Source organism: Bombus vosnesenskii, unplaced genomic scaffold, assembly GCF_011952255.1.
Source record: "Bombus vosnesenskii isolate JDL3184/JDL3185 unplaced genomic scaffold, Bvos_JDL3184-5_v1.1 scf7180000014540, whole genome shotgun sequence".
Classification (NCBI taxonomy): domain Eukaryota; kingdom Metazoa; phylum Arthropoda; class Insecta; order Hymenoptera; family Apidae; genus Bombus; species Bombus vosnesenskii.
The window spans coordinates 181,389-197,270 of record NW_022883508.1 but is presented as its reverse complement, the minus strand read 5'-3'; the positions used below and the strand labels follow the sequence as shown (position 1 = coordinate 197,270).

General features: G+C 34.9%; 1 protein-coding gene across 1 annotated transcript in view; it reads left to right on the top strand.

The window, feature by feature from the left end:
* Window positions 1–1,897: 1,897 nt before the first annotated feature.
* LOC117240066 overlaps window positions 1,898–15,882 on the top strand; it is a 92,159-nt gene continuing 78,174 nt past the window's right edge. The window contains exon 1 of the mRNA XM_033505923.1: window positions 1,898–2,030. Coding sequence (XP_033361814.1) covers window positions 1,898–2,030 — 133 coding nt within the window. The remainder of the gene's footprint in view (window positions 2,031–15,882) is intronic.

Below are 15,882 nucleotides of genomic sequence, written 5' to 3'. Positions count from 1 at the left end.
AGTGTCACGTGGTGTGCGGCTAAGTGGCACGTGGCTGTGTCTCGTTTGAATGCGTTTTAGAGTGACACAGGAAGCATCTCTTAGTTTTCTGCAGCAGGTTACCAGAAGTCAACGCGGAAGCCGACTACTGCAGTACCGTAAACACATTGTACAGTAGAGTGTACGTAAATCATTAGACGAAACAATCTCTTTGAAATTGTATTTAATTCCATTGGAACACCTAAATGTTGTTTAATTGGATGATTAACGAACTGAGAGGAATATAGTCGAATGGTATCGTCGGTGAAAAACATGTATCTTTCAGGAAAATAGTGGATAATTAATTCGGTTACTAATTAGTCGCTGACCAAAGTGACAAATACGGGTGGTTGACGAACTGGTTGGTTCGACGGATTTGCTGATTAAACTCGCCATCGGATGACCTGGTAGTGTTCGGATGAAAGGGCGGGCTAATGAGACCGGGGAGACGCCTCGAAACCTTCTCGTAAGAACGCGGTAGATACCGGAAGGACGGACGGAAAGTATCGGCAAGATTGGCAATTTCCATCGAGAGTGGATAGAAAAAAGATGTGGGTCACTTGAAGTATATGAGCAACTGCAACCGGTTTCTCTTAGCTATTATCGAGCAACTAAGCGATCCGTGAGCTTCAGCAGTGCGTATGGTCAAGAGTCTGGGATAATAGTGATGTGAGAATTTTGAAAAAATTAAATGAGTTTTATCGTGAGATTATAAAAAGTGGTCAAAGGTGATTTAAACATAGTGTCGACAGAATGATTTGTTAAGAATATTTCAAGTTTGAAATGAATTTCCAATATAAGGATTAAATGTATGTAAATTTCTCAAAGTCGATCTATCGCCTCGATTAATGGTGATCGAACTGATCTAGGTATCTATAAATTCTAATAGATTGGATTATTGGAAACGTTTGAAGCTTGTGCCCCAACGTTACACGAAGAAAATATATATACATCCGTTAAAGAGAAGCTATTTCCTCGATTTACGTTCCAGCATGGAAATATAATTATAAAAGATGATCGACGTGATTTGTGTGTCTATAAATCGGATTATCGGAACTGGATAAATTGGATTCTTGTTGAAACATAAATCTCCTAAAAACCATCTATTTCCCCGACATACGTTCCGCTATAAAAACATAATTATAAAAAGTGACAAAAGCGATTTAAGTATCTATAAATTTCATTAGATTGGATTACTCGATCTAATCGAGTCTATGATCCAAAGATACACGAAAAAGATACGAATTGTCTTATAAAGGATTTATTTCCTCAATCTACATTATCCAGTTATAATTATAAAGTGTAATTAAAGTGATTCTATCTGTCTATAAATCCGTGCATTAAACTAGATTAAAACAAAAGAAGAAGAAAACCTAAATCTCCAAAGAGTGACTTATATTGTTAATTTTTAAGCAAAGGATCAATCCAAAATAGAAGAACTCTGATAATAGCGATATTTCTGATCAAGCCCAAAAATCAATGTTTCAATAATCTGGAATAACGAATAAAGAGCGGAGGAAACGTTCGAGACGGTATTACATCTCGCCACCTCGATCCAAACGATCCGAATGTCCCCGCCCATCGAACGTTTCGACGTTCGGTGTCGACCACGAATTGCTGGAAGAATTCGAAGGAGCCTTTGAAATTCTAGGACGAGATCGGAAAAGAGCAAGAGGATAAAAGGGAGGAGAGGAAGTGTAATCTAGTAAGGTGGAAACTCGCCAAGTGGTAAAGAAGTGCGAGGTGTCCTGGATCGAGGCTATCCAGGTGTCCCAATCTGTTGGATTAACAGTCGCAGGGTGCAAATTACAAGACGCGAGTGGTTCCCTCGAGGGACGACCGGTCTGCGCGGAGACATTTCTCAGATGTCGAGCGAACGATGAAGCACTCGAGGCGAGCGAGTGGCTCGAGTGTCACTTCGATCGCGAGCGATTCGTGTTCCAGGTGCAAGGGGATGTGTCCGACGAAAATGCGGCTCGCGCTACTGCTGCTCTGCTCTCTGTTCGGGACAGGTGAGAAAACGTCTCTACTTCTTTCTAAGAATTCGCTTAACACTTATGGGCAGAAGTTTGTAGAATTAATCGGAGTCGGAACTGGGGCTATAGAGTTAATTCCTATTTTGGGTGAAATTTGAGCTCGCCGCACATTTTTTCTTATTTTAGAGGTCATTAACAATTTAATATATTATTATTACTAGACTGTGGATTTTTATTCATTTGTGGAAAATTTGAAGGCACAAAAATACACAGAAAATAAAATATAAAATGTGTGAAATATATTATTCCTTACAGTATTTAGTACATGAAAGAATTAGTACGTGAATAAAAGAATACTACTTAGGTACCGCTCCTTAAATTACGTTTATAAACATATGAATCTGCGTAAATATCTGCAATCTAATTATTACTGTCTAATAATAGAGAAGGAGCGGAAGATCTATCACTTGCAGTGGATATAAATAGCATTGTAATGGTATTATTATGAGACGACAGTATTGAAATAAAGAAAATTAGAATCACGATTGTAGAATTTTTTTCTATTCAGTCTATGATGTAGATTTTTAAATCTATTATAATATCTATAATAGTGACTAATAGTAGTGTGTGGATAATAGATTGTGGATCAATGAAATCAATTAGGTTATATCGGTATCGAAGTGAAATTTTAATTCTGATATTGACAATAGAACTGAACAAAGCATGGGCAAAATGATCAATTGAAGAGATTTTTGAAACAGATAATATTTTGTAAAATATTTGGATAAAAGTTTGTTTTTCTCATTGTATTGTGTATTTTCTTGTATATCTTTCATTTTAATTTCACAATAAATTTAATTTCAATTTAATTTGGTTTGGTACAAATTTCATACTTTAGTCATGAACAGTTCGAGTGTTAATTGTAAATTGAAAGATCGATGGAACGCGCGTATAATATTTCATTGTTTTGCTTTAGATATTGTGCTAATGCAGGAAATAGCTAAAGCAGTACACCACTATTCACAAGTCGCAGAACATATACAATACTACGTTTACGATAGAGATAAATGAGAATGCTCTGGTTAGGAAATGAAGTACACACTTGTTAGCCGTGTGTTCGGATAATATTAGGAAACGTAAATTGTGTTTCTATTTTACCGATTATTTTTCGTTTTACGGATCTCCAAGCATTCGTGAATACGTATACACATTATTAACTTGTTTGAATATTTAAAATTACAAAGAATTTCTATACTACAATTCAGTTTATTCAAAATGACTGTCTTTTTTTTCTCCTGTATATTTTTATATTCGGAATTTTTTTGAGTACTTATGAGAATATTTTCTCAAATGAAAGAAATCAAATCCAATTAAATCATAAATTAAAGCTTGTTTAGAAATCAGCAAATTTTGAGAAAATTTTCAATGTGAGACTGGAATCTGGAAGCAGGTTCTTCATATTTTTCTGCGAACTAGGAAATTTCGCAGCGATTGGGTACAAAATGATGTAGTTTAAATTCTTCCCTGTTTCTTGCTTTCTGTTGAATACAAAAGGCTGATGGGCTGGTAGACAAATTCATCGAGGGCCATAAATTTCCGTTTCTTCTTAACGCTTTAATCTCTGATGCCCGGCAGGGAATTTAATCTTCGCCTAGGATAATTGAAACTTTTTCACGGGTTTTCGCCTGCTGTTTACCGGCTATCTGACCGGATAGCCGAACGGTTGGTAAATTGAATCGCGTTTTTCGTTCAGACTTTGGCTTTGAGACGCTTAATTGCTACGGCGAGATTCAACCAGCTCTGAGAAATATAGCCGGCCGCTGTATTCACCCGCAACGAAACATCCTTGATCCCTTGGCGCTACTCCTGTTGGAGAAATCGTTTATTTTAGGGCGACTGGCAACCGAGGGGCGGAAGTTATTAACGAATGTAGACACGAGGATGATTCACGGGACAAGATTCTTCCATTTGGCCAGCCATCTGTTGGATTCTATAGAACGTAGTTTTGAACGTAGTGTTGGGTCTGAAAATATGCGAAATGGATGATAGTCTAGATGTTTGTGATCTTGAACAGAATTTTTGCGGCACAGGTGTTAAGTTGGGAAATATCGAACTGATCAGAACCTTTAGGATGAAGGTGTTAACTTTGTGAAATGTGAAAAATAGCCAACAGCTGAGTGTTCTTGGATTCAGATATTGGGATTTGGGTTGGTATTATATATATATAACAATTCGTAGGATAAATAATTTTAATTTTATTATTATAATTTCAATTTTCTCGAAAACAGAGCGTGCAATGAAAAATTACATTTTTTATTTTCCATTTAATTTTGCACGTATAATCGTTCCTCTGCTGTTTGTAATATGATTACGAAGACACCCTGTAAGTGAGTAATTCCAGCTGAACCATGGAAGAAAATCAATATCATTCCATCAGTAACATAAATATTCAGAAAACTCAATTATAAAATGGAATACTGTGCATACTAGAATAAAAATCAAAAGATTAATAGGAAATAATGAGAAGTAGTTTAATTTAGTCCATGATTCCAAATTTTTATTTTATTTTGTATCAATAATTCTATTATATCTTCGTTCGGAAAGTAGATGGACGAATTGCAACGAAATATTATATTACAATACTGACGAAAAAATAGATTTTTCATTGATATAGTGTATCATAACAGAAATTGACAGTTTTCAGTGTATTAACCACATGTTCATCAATTTCAACGTTTGTCGACATGTAACGTTAGAGCTTAATTAAATATACGTCAAAGTGAAATTTTCAGATCGAAATTGTTATAATTTCTGTCATCTGAATGTTTACTGGGATAACATTGATCATAAGAGCGCATTTGCGTTCAAATTCTAGAATATTTTATAGTGAATTATGTATTGAGATGAATGACACTCTCTGCTTTTTTCATCATGTTTTATACACTCGGTGAATCCGAAATTTTTTGTTGTATACGTAAGTGGTTACGAGAATACTTTATATATTTTTATGAATTTCGAGTGTAAAATATACCTTTTGAAAATGACGTTTATCGAGCATACCAATGGCTGCTACACAATGTCTAAACACTGACATTGTTTTGCATACGTATTGGATTCCATAGAAAGCATCTTCTGAGAAGAGATGTTGAGAAGAGCCTATTAGTTCAATATACTTTCAAATATTTCCTAACGTTTGTAATATCTATTCTTTGATATTCTGCGTCGTTACATGGAGAACAAATTATATTTACATTTGAAAAAATTAAATCGACCCATTTCAAATTAAGTTGTCTTTATTAAATTTCAATTTCATACTTATGAAAATGCATGGTTCTGTTGTTAGGATCAATATCCAGATTAAATGATACACGCGAAACGTGAAATTCATAGCAATGTTCTCCTTAATTAAAACGTCGCATTTAAAATATCTAGTAAATTTAATTAAAAATATTATTGTTCCTTTCATCTTTTTATTATCCTAATAATGGCTTATACAGCTATACAGCTTATGCATTTATTGAAAATTGAAAATTATATAGAATGCACGTATGAAAGATATATGAAATACCTAAAGCACAATACCAGTAATATTTGATAATATTTTGTAAAACAATTTTCTATCGAGATTCTATATTTTTAATTACGTTCTCAGAAACATGAATTTGCACAAAAATTTGAATACAGCTTAAAAAGTAAAAAAAAAAAAAAAATGGAAAATTTAAACTATTTCGACGTATTAAAAAAAATGTAAGAAAATCCTAAATAGAATATATTAACTAAGGATCGCACTGTATTCGTCATCATTTTATCTAATTCGTTGTCATTTTGAAGATGTAAAAACTAAATAACATGCGTGAAACGCAAAATTCGCGCCAAATGCAACGATTAGAACGAACTTTTCTAATTCGAGCTATTCGACGCGAACGTTTTCAGACGCAATCGCCTTCTCTCAACTCGTACAAAAGAGCGAGTTGAAAATCGTGGGCGAAGCTTTAAAAGCATTCCGTGGACTAACCGCGGCACTTGTTAAATAATGAATCCGGTAATCGTCGTTTATAACGTAACGTTTCAACCGCGCGTTTCTGTAATTTTCATTCACGTCGGACGATAAATACGAACGAAAATATATGTACAAGTAAATCGCGAGATGTTTCGACGAACGACTGGTGATAGCGAAAGAGCGTGGATTGGCAGGGCGACTGAAATCCCGTGTAATAAATATTTCAGCTAACCAAATATTTTAATATATTTCACCTACACAATTCGTTGTTTGACGAAACGAGGCGTACCAGGTGCAATTTCGCTTTTTATCGGGGTGATATTTGTTCCACGCGTTGTAAAACTCAAACGCATGATATTTTGATTAAAATCATAACTGGAAGTACATATAGAAATCCCAAGCGAATCGCGTAAAGTTTGACAGGTGATTACATTTTGAAAAATATCTTCCTTTTCATTAAGATTTTATTCTTGCATCGATCTATTTGGCTCACTAGCAGCCACGTTAATTTACAGAAGGCTGCAAATCAAATGAAGAATTCTAACATGTTTCGAGAACTTCAATAGACCTGATTTTGAATTTATAATCAGAATCACTTGTTTAGAATTTTCTTTGATATGGTACAATCTTCCAGTAGACAATAGTAGTAGTACGGTGGAATTTACGATAATGACATCCACTGCAGCTCACATTGAACTTAAATTTTCAGAGGGAAATTCTTTGTAATTTCTTTATGCAAATAATACCTTCAAGTTCATCCTTGAATTTAAATTTAAATCTTTTTTCCAGCTGAATTTTAAGCTTTTATGGTTAAATATTTTTAACCTCGTTGCAAAGAAAGAGCTTTCTGTTTAATCTTGAGTTTTCAAGCTCAAAGGTTTGTTCAAGCTCTCCACGAATATGTGAATAGTCTTCAGTTTGACTTGAAGCTTCCGAGTGTTCCTTTATTTCCTATTTAAATGTGTGCTTTAAATATTAAATATATTTGCTTAAGCTTAGACACAGGTGATTTTGAAATAATTGTATTTGTTCCCTCTTATTTATTCATAGCTTTTGCTATTTTTTAAAATTAATTCAACATGACTTTTACATATGGTTGTGTATTTTAGAACGCAACACGTTTCGTCATTTGTCACGATGCGTTGTTTACACCTAGTTACCTGTTATTTTTAACAGGAGTACCTGTTTGCTTTGGCCGTTGTTACATCTGAGTGTAACAAATTGCGCAAATTAGCATGATGTGCGTACCATGTTCTGAGCTCTCTCATCATTTCCATTTATATTCATGAATTGCATCCTTAGAGTTAAATCTGTGTTCTTTCGTTCGTTGTTATAATATTTTTTACTTACAATTTATGGACTTAGAAATAATTTGTGAACTACAAAATTTTGCAATCCAATTAAAGAAATTTCATTTCTATTCGTAATTTTGCCAAGTTTAAATATTTCCTACGTTCAGTTTTTCCTAAAGATTGGTATATTTTCGTGAAATAATAATTTTATAGTGTTATCTTATAGTACTTAAATTTCACAATATTTTTAAACCATCCAAAAATTTAATATCGATATTTATGTTAAACAGCAACTTTAATATTTCCTTGTATGATTATTTCGCAAGTAAGAGTAGAATATTTTCGTGAAATATGTACTAACTTCAATTAATTTCTTTTGACAGTTAAGATCCTTCAGACATTATATCGTGCATATTTTTCTCTATTTATAAATGATACAAAAAATTATAAACATGTAATAATTTAATAATTCAGATCGAAGTTTAAATTAAGTGTAATTTCTTGCACTTATTCTATATAAGATCCCACCTTTTTTTCGATGTTAGCAAATATTAAAGTGAAATATGTTTCTACGCGCAAATCCTTTACAACTGTAAAGGAATGATGGCAAATGGGAAATCGACTCGTGGCTTCGAAACACCGGAAACGTTGTTATACCGAGTCGCGTAGTGAACAAAGGGTACGTTGCGAATAAATTCGTGAAATACGACGCGGAAAGAAAAGAGGAAGAAAAAAAACAAAGGACAAAATGAAGCGAAAGTAGCGTACGCCGTTGAGATGGAGGAGGGAAATCAATTTATAGAGGAGAATTTAATGTGTCGTCACAAGCAACGTTGGATCATGAAGTTGGCGAACAAGGTTTCGAACTCGTTATTGAACTCATTACTGGCTTAATTAAGGAAGAAAAGTCCAGGTTAATTTTGAGCATATTCCCGTTACGTAAAATTGGAAGGGAAAATTGTACTCGACGTATCATTCGTACATCCCGTCTGGTTAAAGTCGTATTTCATTAATTTTTCACATCAATATAAATATTTTCCAATTTGAAATGTGACTAAATTATGGAAAATCGTTTGTGAATAGTATAAAAAATGAAATGCTTTATTTTACGTTAGAGGAAAGTATCTCCTTCCTCTTTTAATGTAAACAGCAAGTGTTTCCCCTCATCCGATAAGCTGTGTATATTAATCCCGTGTCTCTTGGACGGAAATTCAAATTTTATTCATGGACTACGTGATATATACAAACTTAGTTGTCAAAATATTCTCCTTTATTCAAGGAAGTCATCTGAAATTACATGAACATCGACAGTCTTCCAAAGCTGATATAAAAGGATAAAATACTTAAATTTAAGATAATCATCAGAAATAAATAAATTTAAAGGGATTGAATTAACTTATCCGCTTAATATTGTATCTACTATCTAATATTATCCATTTCACTCTTGAAGGTGCAGCTGATCCATGCGAAATACGTTCACATTGAAAATTCCACGCTTCAATACGAATGAGCACGCGAATTTCGTTGTCTCTGCGAATATTTCGTTCCTTTTGCCTCTACAAATCATTTATAGGTGCGTAACCTTTTCTTTTGAGATAAAAATTGTAAAGAATTTTTGTTTCCATCGTTTGAAAGGAATTTCTCGAATGGGGGCAGAATTGGTCGTTTGCGCGATTCCTTGCTATCGGTGAAATGGGAACTGCTTAGCTAGCGTTTCTACAGGAGAAGTTAAATGACGTTGAGTTGAAAGCGTGAGGATTCTGATTTCCTCTTTGAAAATCTTGTTCGAATCTCGTTGGAACATAATTTGAAACATATATACATGTACTGCCACTCATGAGTATTCACACATTTCTAATGATCTGTGATAATAGTAAGCACGTGAATTTTAGCAAAATCTATAAACTGTAATAATTGAATCAATATGAATTAGTAACTAGAAACAACACTCACTACCTTTTTATGGAATTAAAATATTTTATATGGATATTGAACTAATACATTTTACTATTTACGCTGTATATTATTACATACACTTTCAATTTATCCGTAAGTTTTTGTACTTCTGAATGGTAGTGTACATGTAAAATTCTAATTCCACAAAATTCTTTATCCGTAACAAATGGCTGACATTCCATGAAAAGATTTGAACATTAAATTAATATATACACTTATCGTTACTTGAATCAAGGCAGATAGTTGTCCATTCGAAATTTAGAAAACGAATACTGACGAATCTGTCTCGCGAGTGCTTAGAAGTGCTCGTCATTAGTCACCTTGAATGCAAATCTGCTGAATGTAAATCAGGCAATATATCAAGTAGATAGGTGACCAGATTGATTTATTGGTCCTCTGTTATTGAGCTCCCTAAGGAGAGGAAGTAATAACGCCTTCTAGAGATATCATAGCTTCGACAACGTATATCGATCGTAACTTGTGCTTGAGGATCTTATGATCGCTATAAATGCTTTTGTCGTTCATGATTCTTCCATGCTAGAAGATCTTTGACAATTAAATGCTGGATTGTAGACTGATTTTAATAATCATATTTGATATGATGTTAATAAAATTTGATAATACAACAACAGTCTGATCACGTGTATATCTATTTGATAAAACAATTTAAACAGCTCGATAATATTTATTGTTATAACATTAATTAAACCCTTGGTTCTATTTACAAAACCTCAGCATTATCGTCTGAACTGATTTGCTACCATCAGATGTATTCAAACAATTTTCCTTACACATAATTTTCAAATAAAATTAATCTTTCATTCCGAACGAGTCATAGTAGTAACTAACCAAACATAGCTAACTATCAGTCTTAAAAGAACAGAAGAAGGAACTGACTTTGAAAATTCTAATTTATTTACTCTACATATTATACGTATGGTATATAACCCCATAACACATAAATTTTCCTTATACGAGTATGTGCTCTTCAAACAGAATTAATTGCCCATCCTCAACTAGTAACAAAAGTAACTAATCAAACGTGACTAACTAACAACCTTAAAAAAACCTTAAGGTGGAAACCTAACTGGCTTTGAGGATTCCAGGTGTTTTATCTACTTCATCCATCACATGTATGCTATGTAATTCCTACATATCAATTTTCTTTGTGTAAGATCTTCAAACAGAACCAATCTCCCACCCTCCATGCAGCAACAAATAATAATCTAAACAGGTCGAAATACCCACCTCAATATCGTGAGAAACGAACGACGTAGTCTTTGTAGACTCCGTTCTATTTATCCTATTCATATAATACATATACGATGTATAATATACGATGTATAATTCGAAAACGACGGCGTACGGAAACGATCTTGCTCCTGTGATCGGGAAATCGATGGCTCCTTAGGAGAGCAGTAGCGACTGGAATAAATCAGACTGCATCTGGTCGTAAACAGCCGCAGCGAAAGGAAGGATGGAACCGCGAAACGTTTTCATCGGTAGTGTGCCAGAGAGTGGCGCGGCGAAGGGCGGAAAGGGGTGACGGCATGATGGAGGTTGTGCAGAAAGGGAAGAACCGGCTGAGAAGCGGAAAAGAAGCTGCCTGCACACACAGAATGCTTCGGTGTGCACGCGAAGAAGGCCGGAGATTATGCAAACGGCAGCCAATTCGATTGAAGTGCACCGCAAATAACTGCAGTTTTAATCCATTCGACTAAATGCGTTCATGGTCCGCATAAGGGTTGCCACCCATTAGAATATCCAGCGAGGGAATCAGCGTAGTCCCGAGGTCACGCGACTGAAGCGCAGCAGCTTGGTGTCGGCTCTTTCATTAAGTTTGCATTATCAGACCAACCCAATGATTTACGGATTACGAGCTTCTTTGAACATTGTCACCAGTAAGCTTTAATTCGTGCGTGATCTCCAGGGTGCTGGATCGAACCGTCAATGTTTGGTATGCTTTTCAGTCTGCTTTCTGGTTTTCGAATCTTTAGTTTAAGGAGTGATAGTGAGAATTGTTCCTAAATAAGTAATTGTGTGTGAGTGAGATGAATGTGAGTCACTGGAAATATTAAATATTAAGGATAGTAGAAGTATTTTAAGTATTTAATGCGACAGATCGAATATACGGAGACTTCAAGGGGCATCATTTCTGTTTTTAGTTTTAGAGATGATGTTACAAATAGCTGATAAATAATGTCTGAGTAAGGTAAACGTAGATTATCGGAAATGTTAAGCATACCGGGTATTTGAAGTTTTCCACGTCAATTCTCTCATCTCGTGCTGAAACGTTCGGCTCCCACAAAAACTGTAACCAACTAATTTCATCTTATCTGAAACAGAAAGTCTCGATCATGAGTAATCGTGCTCGTAACGAGTACGAGATAATTTTTCATGTCCGGATGCACCGCAAGAAAAATTGCAGCGGATTCTCTCCGAAATCGATCAGAGTAAGCTGACCGATGGATTCACGACGGAACGCGATCAATCACTTCGTAGTGATCCGCCTGCGAGGTAAATGAGCTTCCCACTCTTTCCCATGATCAAGCAAGAAAATAAAGACCGAAGGACAAGCATGGAATCGTTCGACCTCTGACTAACGAACCTCCGATAAAATTGATTAAGATACGTTTGACTGTAGATTCGATCGGCGATTTTGTCAAGACTTATGTGATTACTTCCAATGCAATGCTGCACTTACTTTGATCTTAGTTTCTAGTAAAATTCATATAGTGTGAAATTATTACTAGACTGTGGATTTTTCATGCATTTATAGGGAATCTGAAGGTTCAACAACGCACAGAATGTACGTAATTTGCAAAAATACATAGAATGTCCAAAATACAGTACTTTCTGCAATATTTAGTAGATAAAACAATTTTCTACCTAGGTTACACTTCTTTAAGTATATTTATTAAGATATGTCGCTATTACATTAATCAGAGGTGATAAGAAATTAGGATGTAAGAGTATTTTGATACTTATACAAAATATAATTAACCTAAGTATAATGAAAACACAATGAAAGAACAAAATCGAGTTGACATCATTTTATTTGCAATTATTTTCTATGAAATGTATGTTTTTGCTTAATATTCTTTCATGCTATCTTCTTTTCGAACATTATTATTTTATAATCTTATAAAGTATGAAGAAATTAAAGTACCTACCCGTAGCATTACGGTAGATACGTATACAAATTTCCTTTATATGGAATCCTATCTATTCAGCCCTCTTTCCGCCCCCTAGAAATACAACTAGAAAAAACATACAGATAGTAGTGCTCCCTACTCGTCGTTAAAGCACGTTTCGTTTCAAACATATCGCTTTTCGTTTCTCTATGTTTTATTTCGAGATATTTTTTACTTATTCGTGAACGTCTAAAGCGGAAATGTAGAAAATACAGACCGTTTGTAGCGGTAATTCAGCGAAACAGAAGGCGTCCGAAAGATCGCGCGAAAACGTTGAAATGACATCGTTTCGTGCGTATTCATATCGAAATTACGTTTCCAGTCGTCTCGCGATCTGAATAGCACTGCCGCCAGTAGGGATATAAACAAATATCATTCGGGGAAAGTTGGTGAAAGAGAGCAATATACAGACCGCAATATTTCGACCTTATATTGTGGACAATTTTCTGGCTTTTATCGTTTTCATAAGCACCATGGTTGGTTCACTCGACTCTAATCCCGCCTCTTTCTCTCATTTCCTACCTTTCATTGACGCTTTCGAAAAGTTGTTCAGAGCTGGATGAGAAGCCTCTCTTTAACATCCATCTAACTGTCATTTTATCCTTTAGACTGATTACATATTCCTTTTAAAGGCTAAAATCTTCTTTTCGAATACCATTCGACGATATTTTTCAACTGGAAGTTGTTAACGAAATCAAAACTTGACCGATTTTGTTTTTTTCTTTTTATATATTGAAGGATTATGTAATGTGATAAAAATAAATTAATATACGTAGTAATGTTTCTTAATGAAACCCAATGTCAAATTAAATAACGTTAGATAATAAATTGCAAACACAAAAGATATGAAATCAGACATTTTGATCGATTTAATAGATCTAACGTTAGAAACAATTGGAATTTATTGAAAAAAAAAATTGAAGATATTAAAACGTACATTTATTTCTAAATATATTAAACGAAAGTTTTTTTTCACAAAAATAAGACGAAATTTGATAAAGGTCGTTTTTATCTTTCAAATTTTGCTCAAGATATTTGTCCTCCTTTTTAAAATTTGACAATTCAATGTCATATAAATTCAGTTGATCTGTGGGATACGAGCTACATCGTTTTTCTTCAGAGGGAAAGCTATACGTAAGCTAAGAGATGTTTTATTAAAAGGTGTCAGTTCAAGTGAAAAGTTCTCTTTGCAGAGTTTAATAAAAACACGTAGCGAGTGCCAAGTTGTCGTCGAATAATCCGTGGACTTCTTATGAATTTCTCAGTTTGCTTGGAGAGAAGTTCAAAGTGCACCGTTGTTCAAAGACGCTTCGAGTCGAACTGTTCTGTCTCTGATTCTCCAAATTCTCTTCCGATGTCTGGATACGACAGAAAGTCCTCGAGGATCGTAGATCTACTAAGAATGTCGCATTGAATAACCTTTTGTCACTGTGAGGAGCTTTTTTCTTTTTCTCTTCTTCGAATCTACCATAATCTGCCACACGATGATCAAGATTACTAATGATTCTATTAGTATAAAAAAGAAATTTCTTTAATTCACCGACTGTAAAGTATAGATTTGTCCATTTTTCTTTATCCTAAAAAAAAACTCTTCGATATCGTGGTACTTTCAACTTTCTTATCGGCCAATTATATATTTTACATTTTTTGCTCTTTGAGTATCTTTATCAGAGCAAAAATTGATCCTTTCCCTCGTCAAAAAGGCCTTCAATTGTACTACATTGTTAGTTTTCTTATCAGGTGGCAAAGTAGTATTACCACCATCAAGTGCTCATGAAAGAAAGTCTCCCTTTTTTCTCTTCTGTTGAATGTTCCTTTTCGAAACAATGTGAAAGATTGCTAATGAACGATAGAACTTTTTCTCTAGAGTACAAATTGATTCTTTTCTCTAGTCTACAAATTCCTCCTTGCAAAAAAGGGAGCTTTTAATTTCACAGTATTTTTAACTTTTTTTTACTAGGCAGCATTGTGGTATTTTCACAATCAATTGGTTATAAAAGAAACCTTTCATCCATTGTTTTGTTACAATAGAAGATTATCGATGCTTCTACAGAACTCTAAAAGTTCCCTTATTAAGCAGCACAAATATTTTCTTTATCCCTCGAGCTTCTTTACCAAAGCGCATCATCATCCTGTTTTCCTTAAATAACCGATATTTATATTGCATAACGTTTTTCATATTATCCGAAATCTTCTCACCACAAACTTTCCGTGCAACTTTTTCACCAAAGTACAACTTCACTTTTCTTCTATCAGTCTGCAAATAAATAATATCTAAATTCTATGACGTTTCTCATATTTTCATAAAAATTTCCCTTTTCCTTTATCCTTGAATCCTCTTGACAACAAATCTTTCCGGATCTTCTCTTCGCTTCAAAGAAATAATGTCTTACTATAAATCGATCCCCGCTTCACGGAAAAAAAGTTTATCCCATTCTCTCTCAACAAAAAAAAAAAAAAAAAAACGGGAATATATTTCAGTTTCATGCCACATTCGAATTTTTCTTATCACGAAATTACTCTCTACGTCTCTCAAACATTTTGCCGATTTCACCCTTCATCCCCTCCGCTGAAACCTTCACTTCTGTTACATTCATCGTCCGTATGTATTTAAAACTTCCGTCCTCGTAGAATTAACTTGCAGTCCCAGTGGAAATCCATCCTAGAGGCCGGCTCTCGATCAGATACCTTCTAAACGCTACGCATTTCAATCGTACGCAACAAGCAAAAATCAACTAGGGAAAAAGACAAAAAAGAGTAAAAGGAAGCATCGAGGGATTACGCGCAGTGTATTAATCACGATGTAGAGAGGGTCAATATCGGGCGTCCTTTTATCGAGGATACTCTGGCGTTCGTAACGAGCGGATTCTCGACGAAGACGACTCGTCTCAGCCATTAAACGTAGCAGAGGAACTGGAATTGGCCCGCGTCCTCCGGATTACGGTTGAAGACGAGCGAGGAAACGCGTTTCCCGAACGTAAACGCCACTCGACCGCCTTATTGGCCGTGTTACCGAACCTCTTGGTTCACGTAAAGCGAACGTTATCTCGCGACGAATTTCGTACTTCTATCTACTCGACGAGTATCGAAAGCACCGATTATCGTCTGGTAGATTGCGCGTGCAAGAGGAAATGTTTATACGGTACCAGTTCGTCCTCGAGATTTAACGGCCGAAAGATTATGCTGCGAAGGGGGCTGAGTTTAAGGATGAAATAGCAGAGGAATCGTCGAAATAGCTTTCTAGATACGAATGATATATTTAAGCTCGTTTCTGTATAGTACGATATTATAGTTGATTCTGTGTTTGAGTAGTGGGCAGAATGTTTGAATTTATCTTTCCGGGGAAGGTGCTGGTTTCTAGCCTGAGTGGAAGTGGAACGGTTGAATTTAGTTTCAGTGGAAGTAAGTGAGATGCTAGGGGATTTAGTTTTACTTGAGAAAATTAG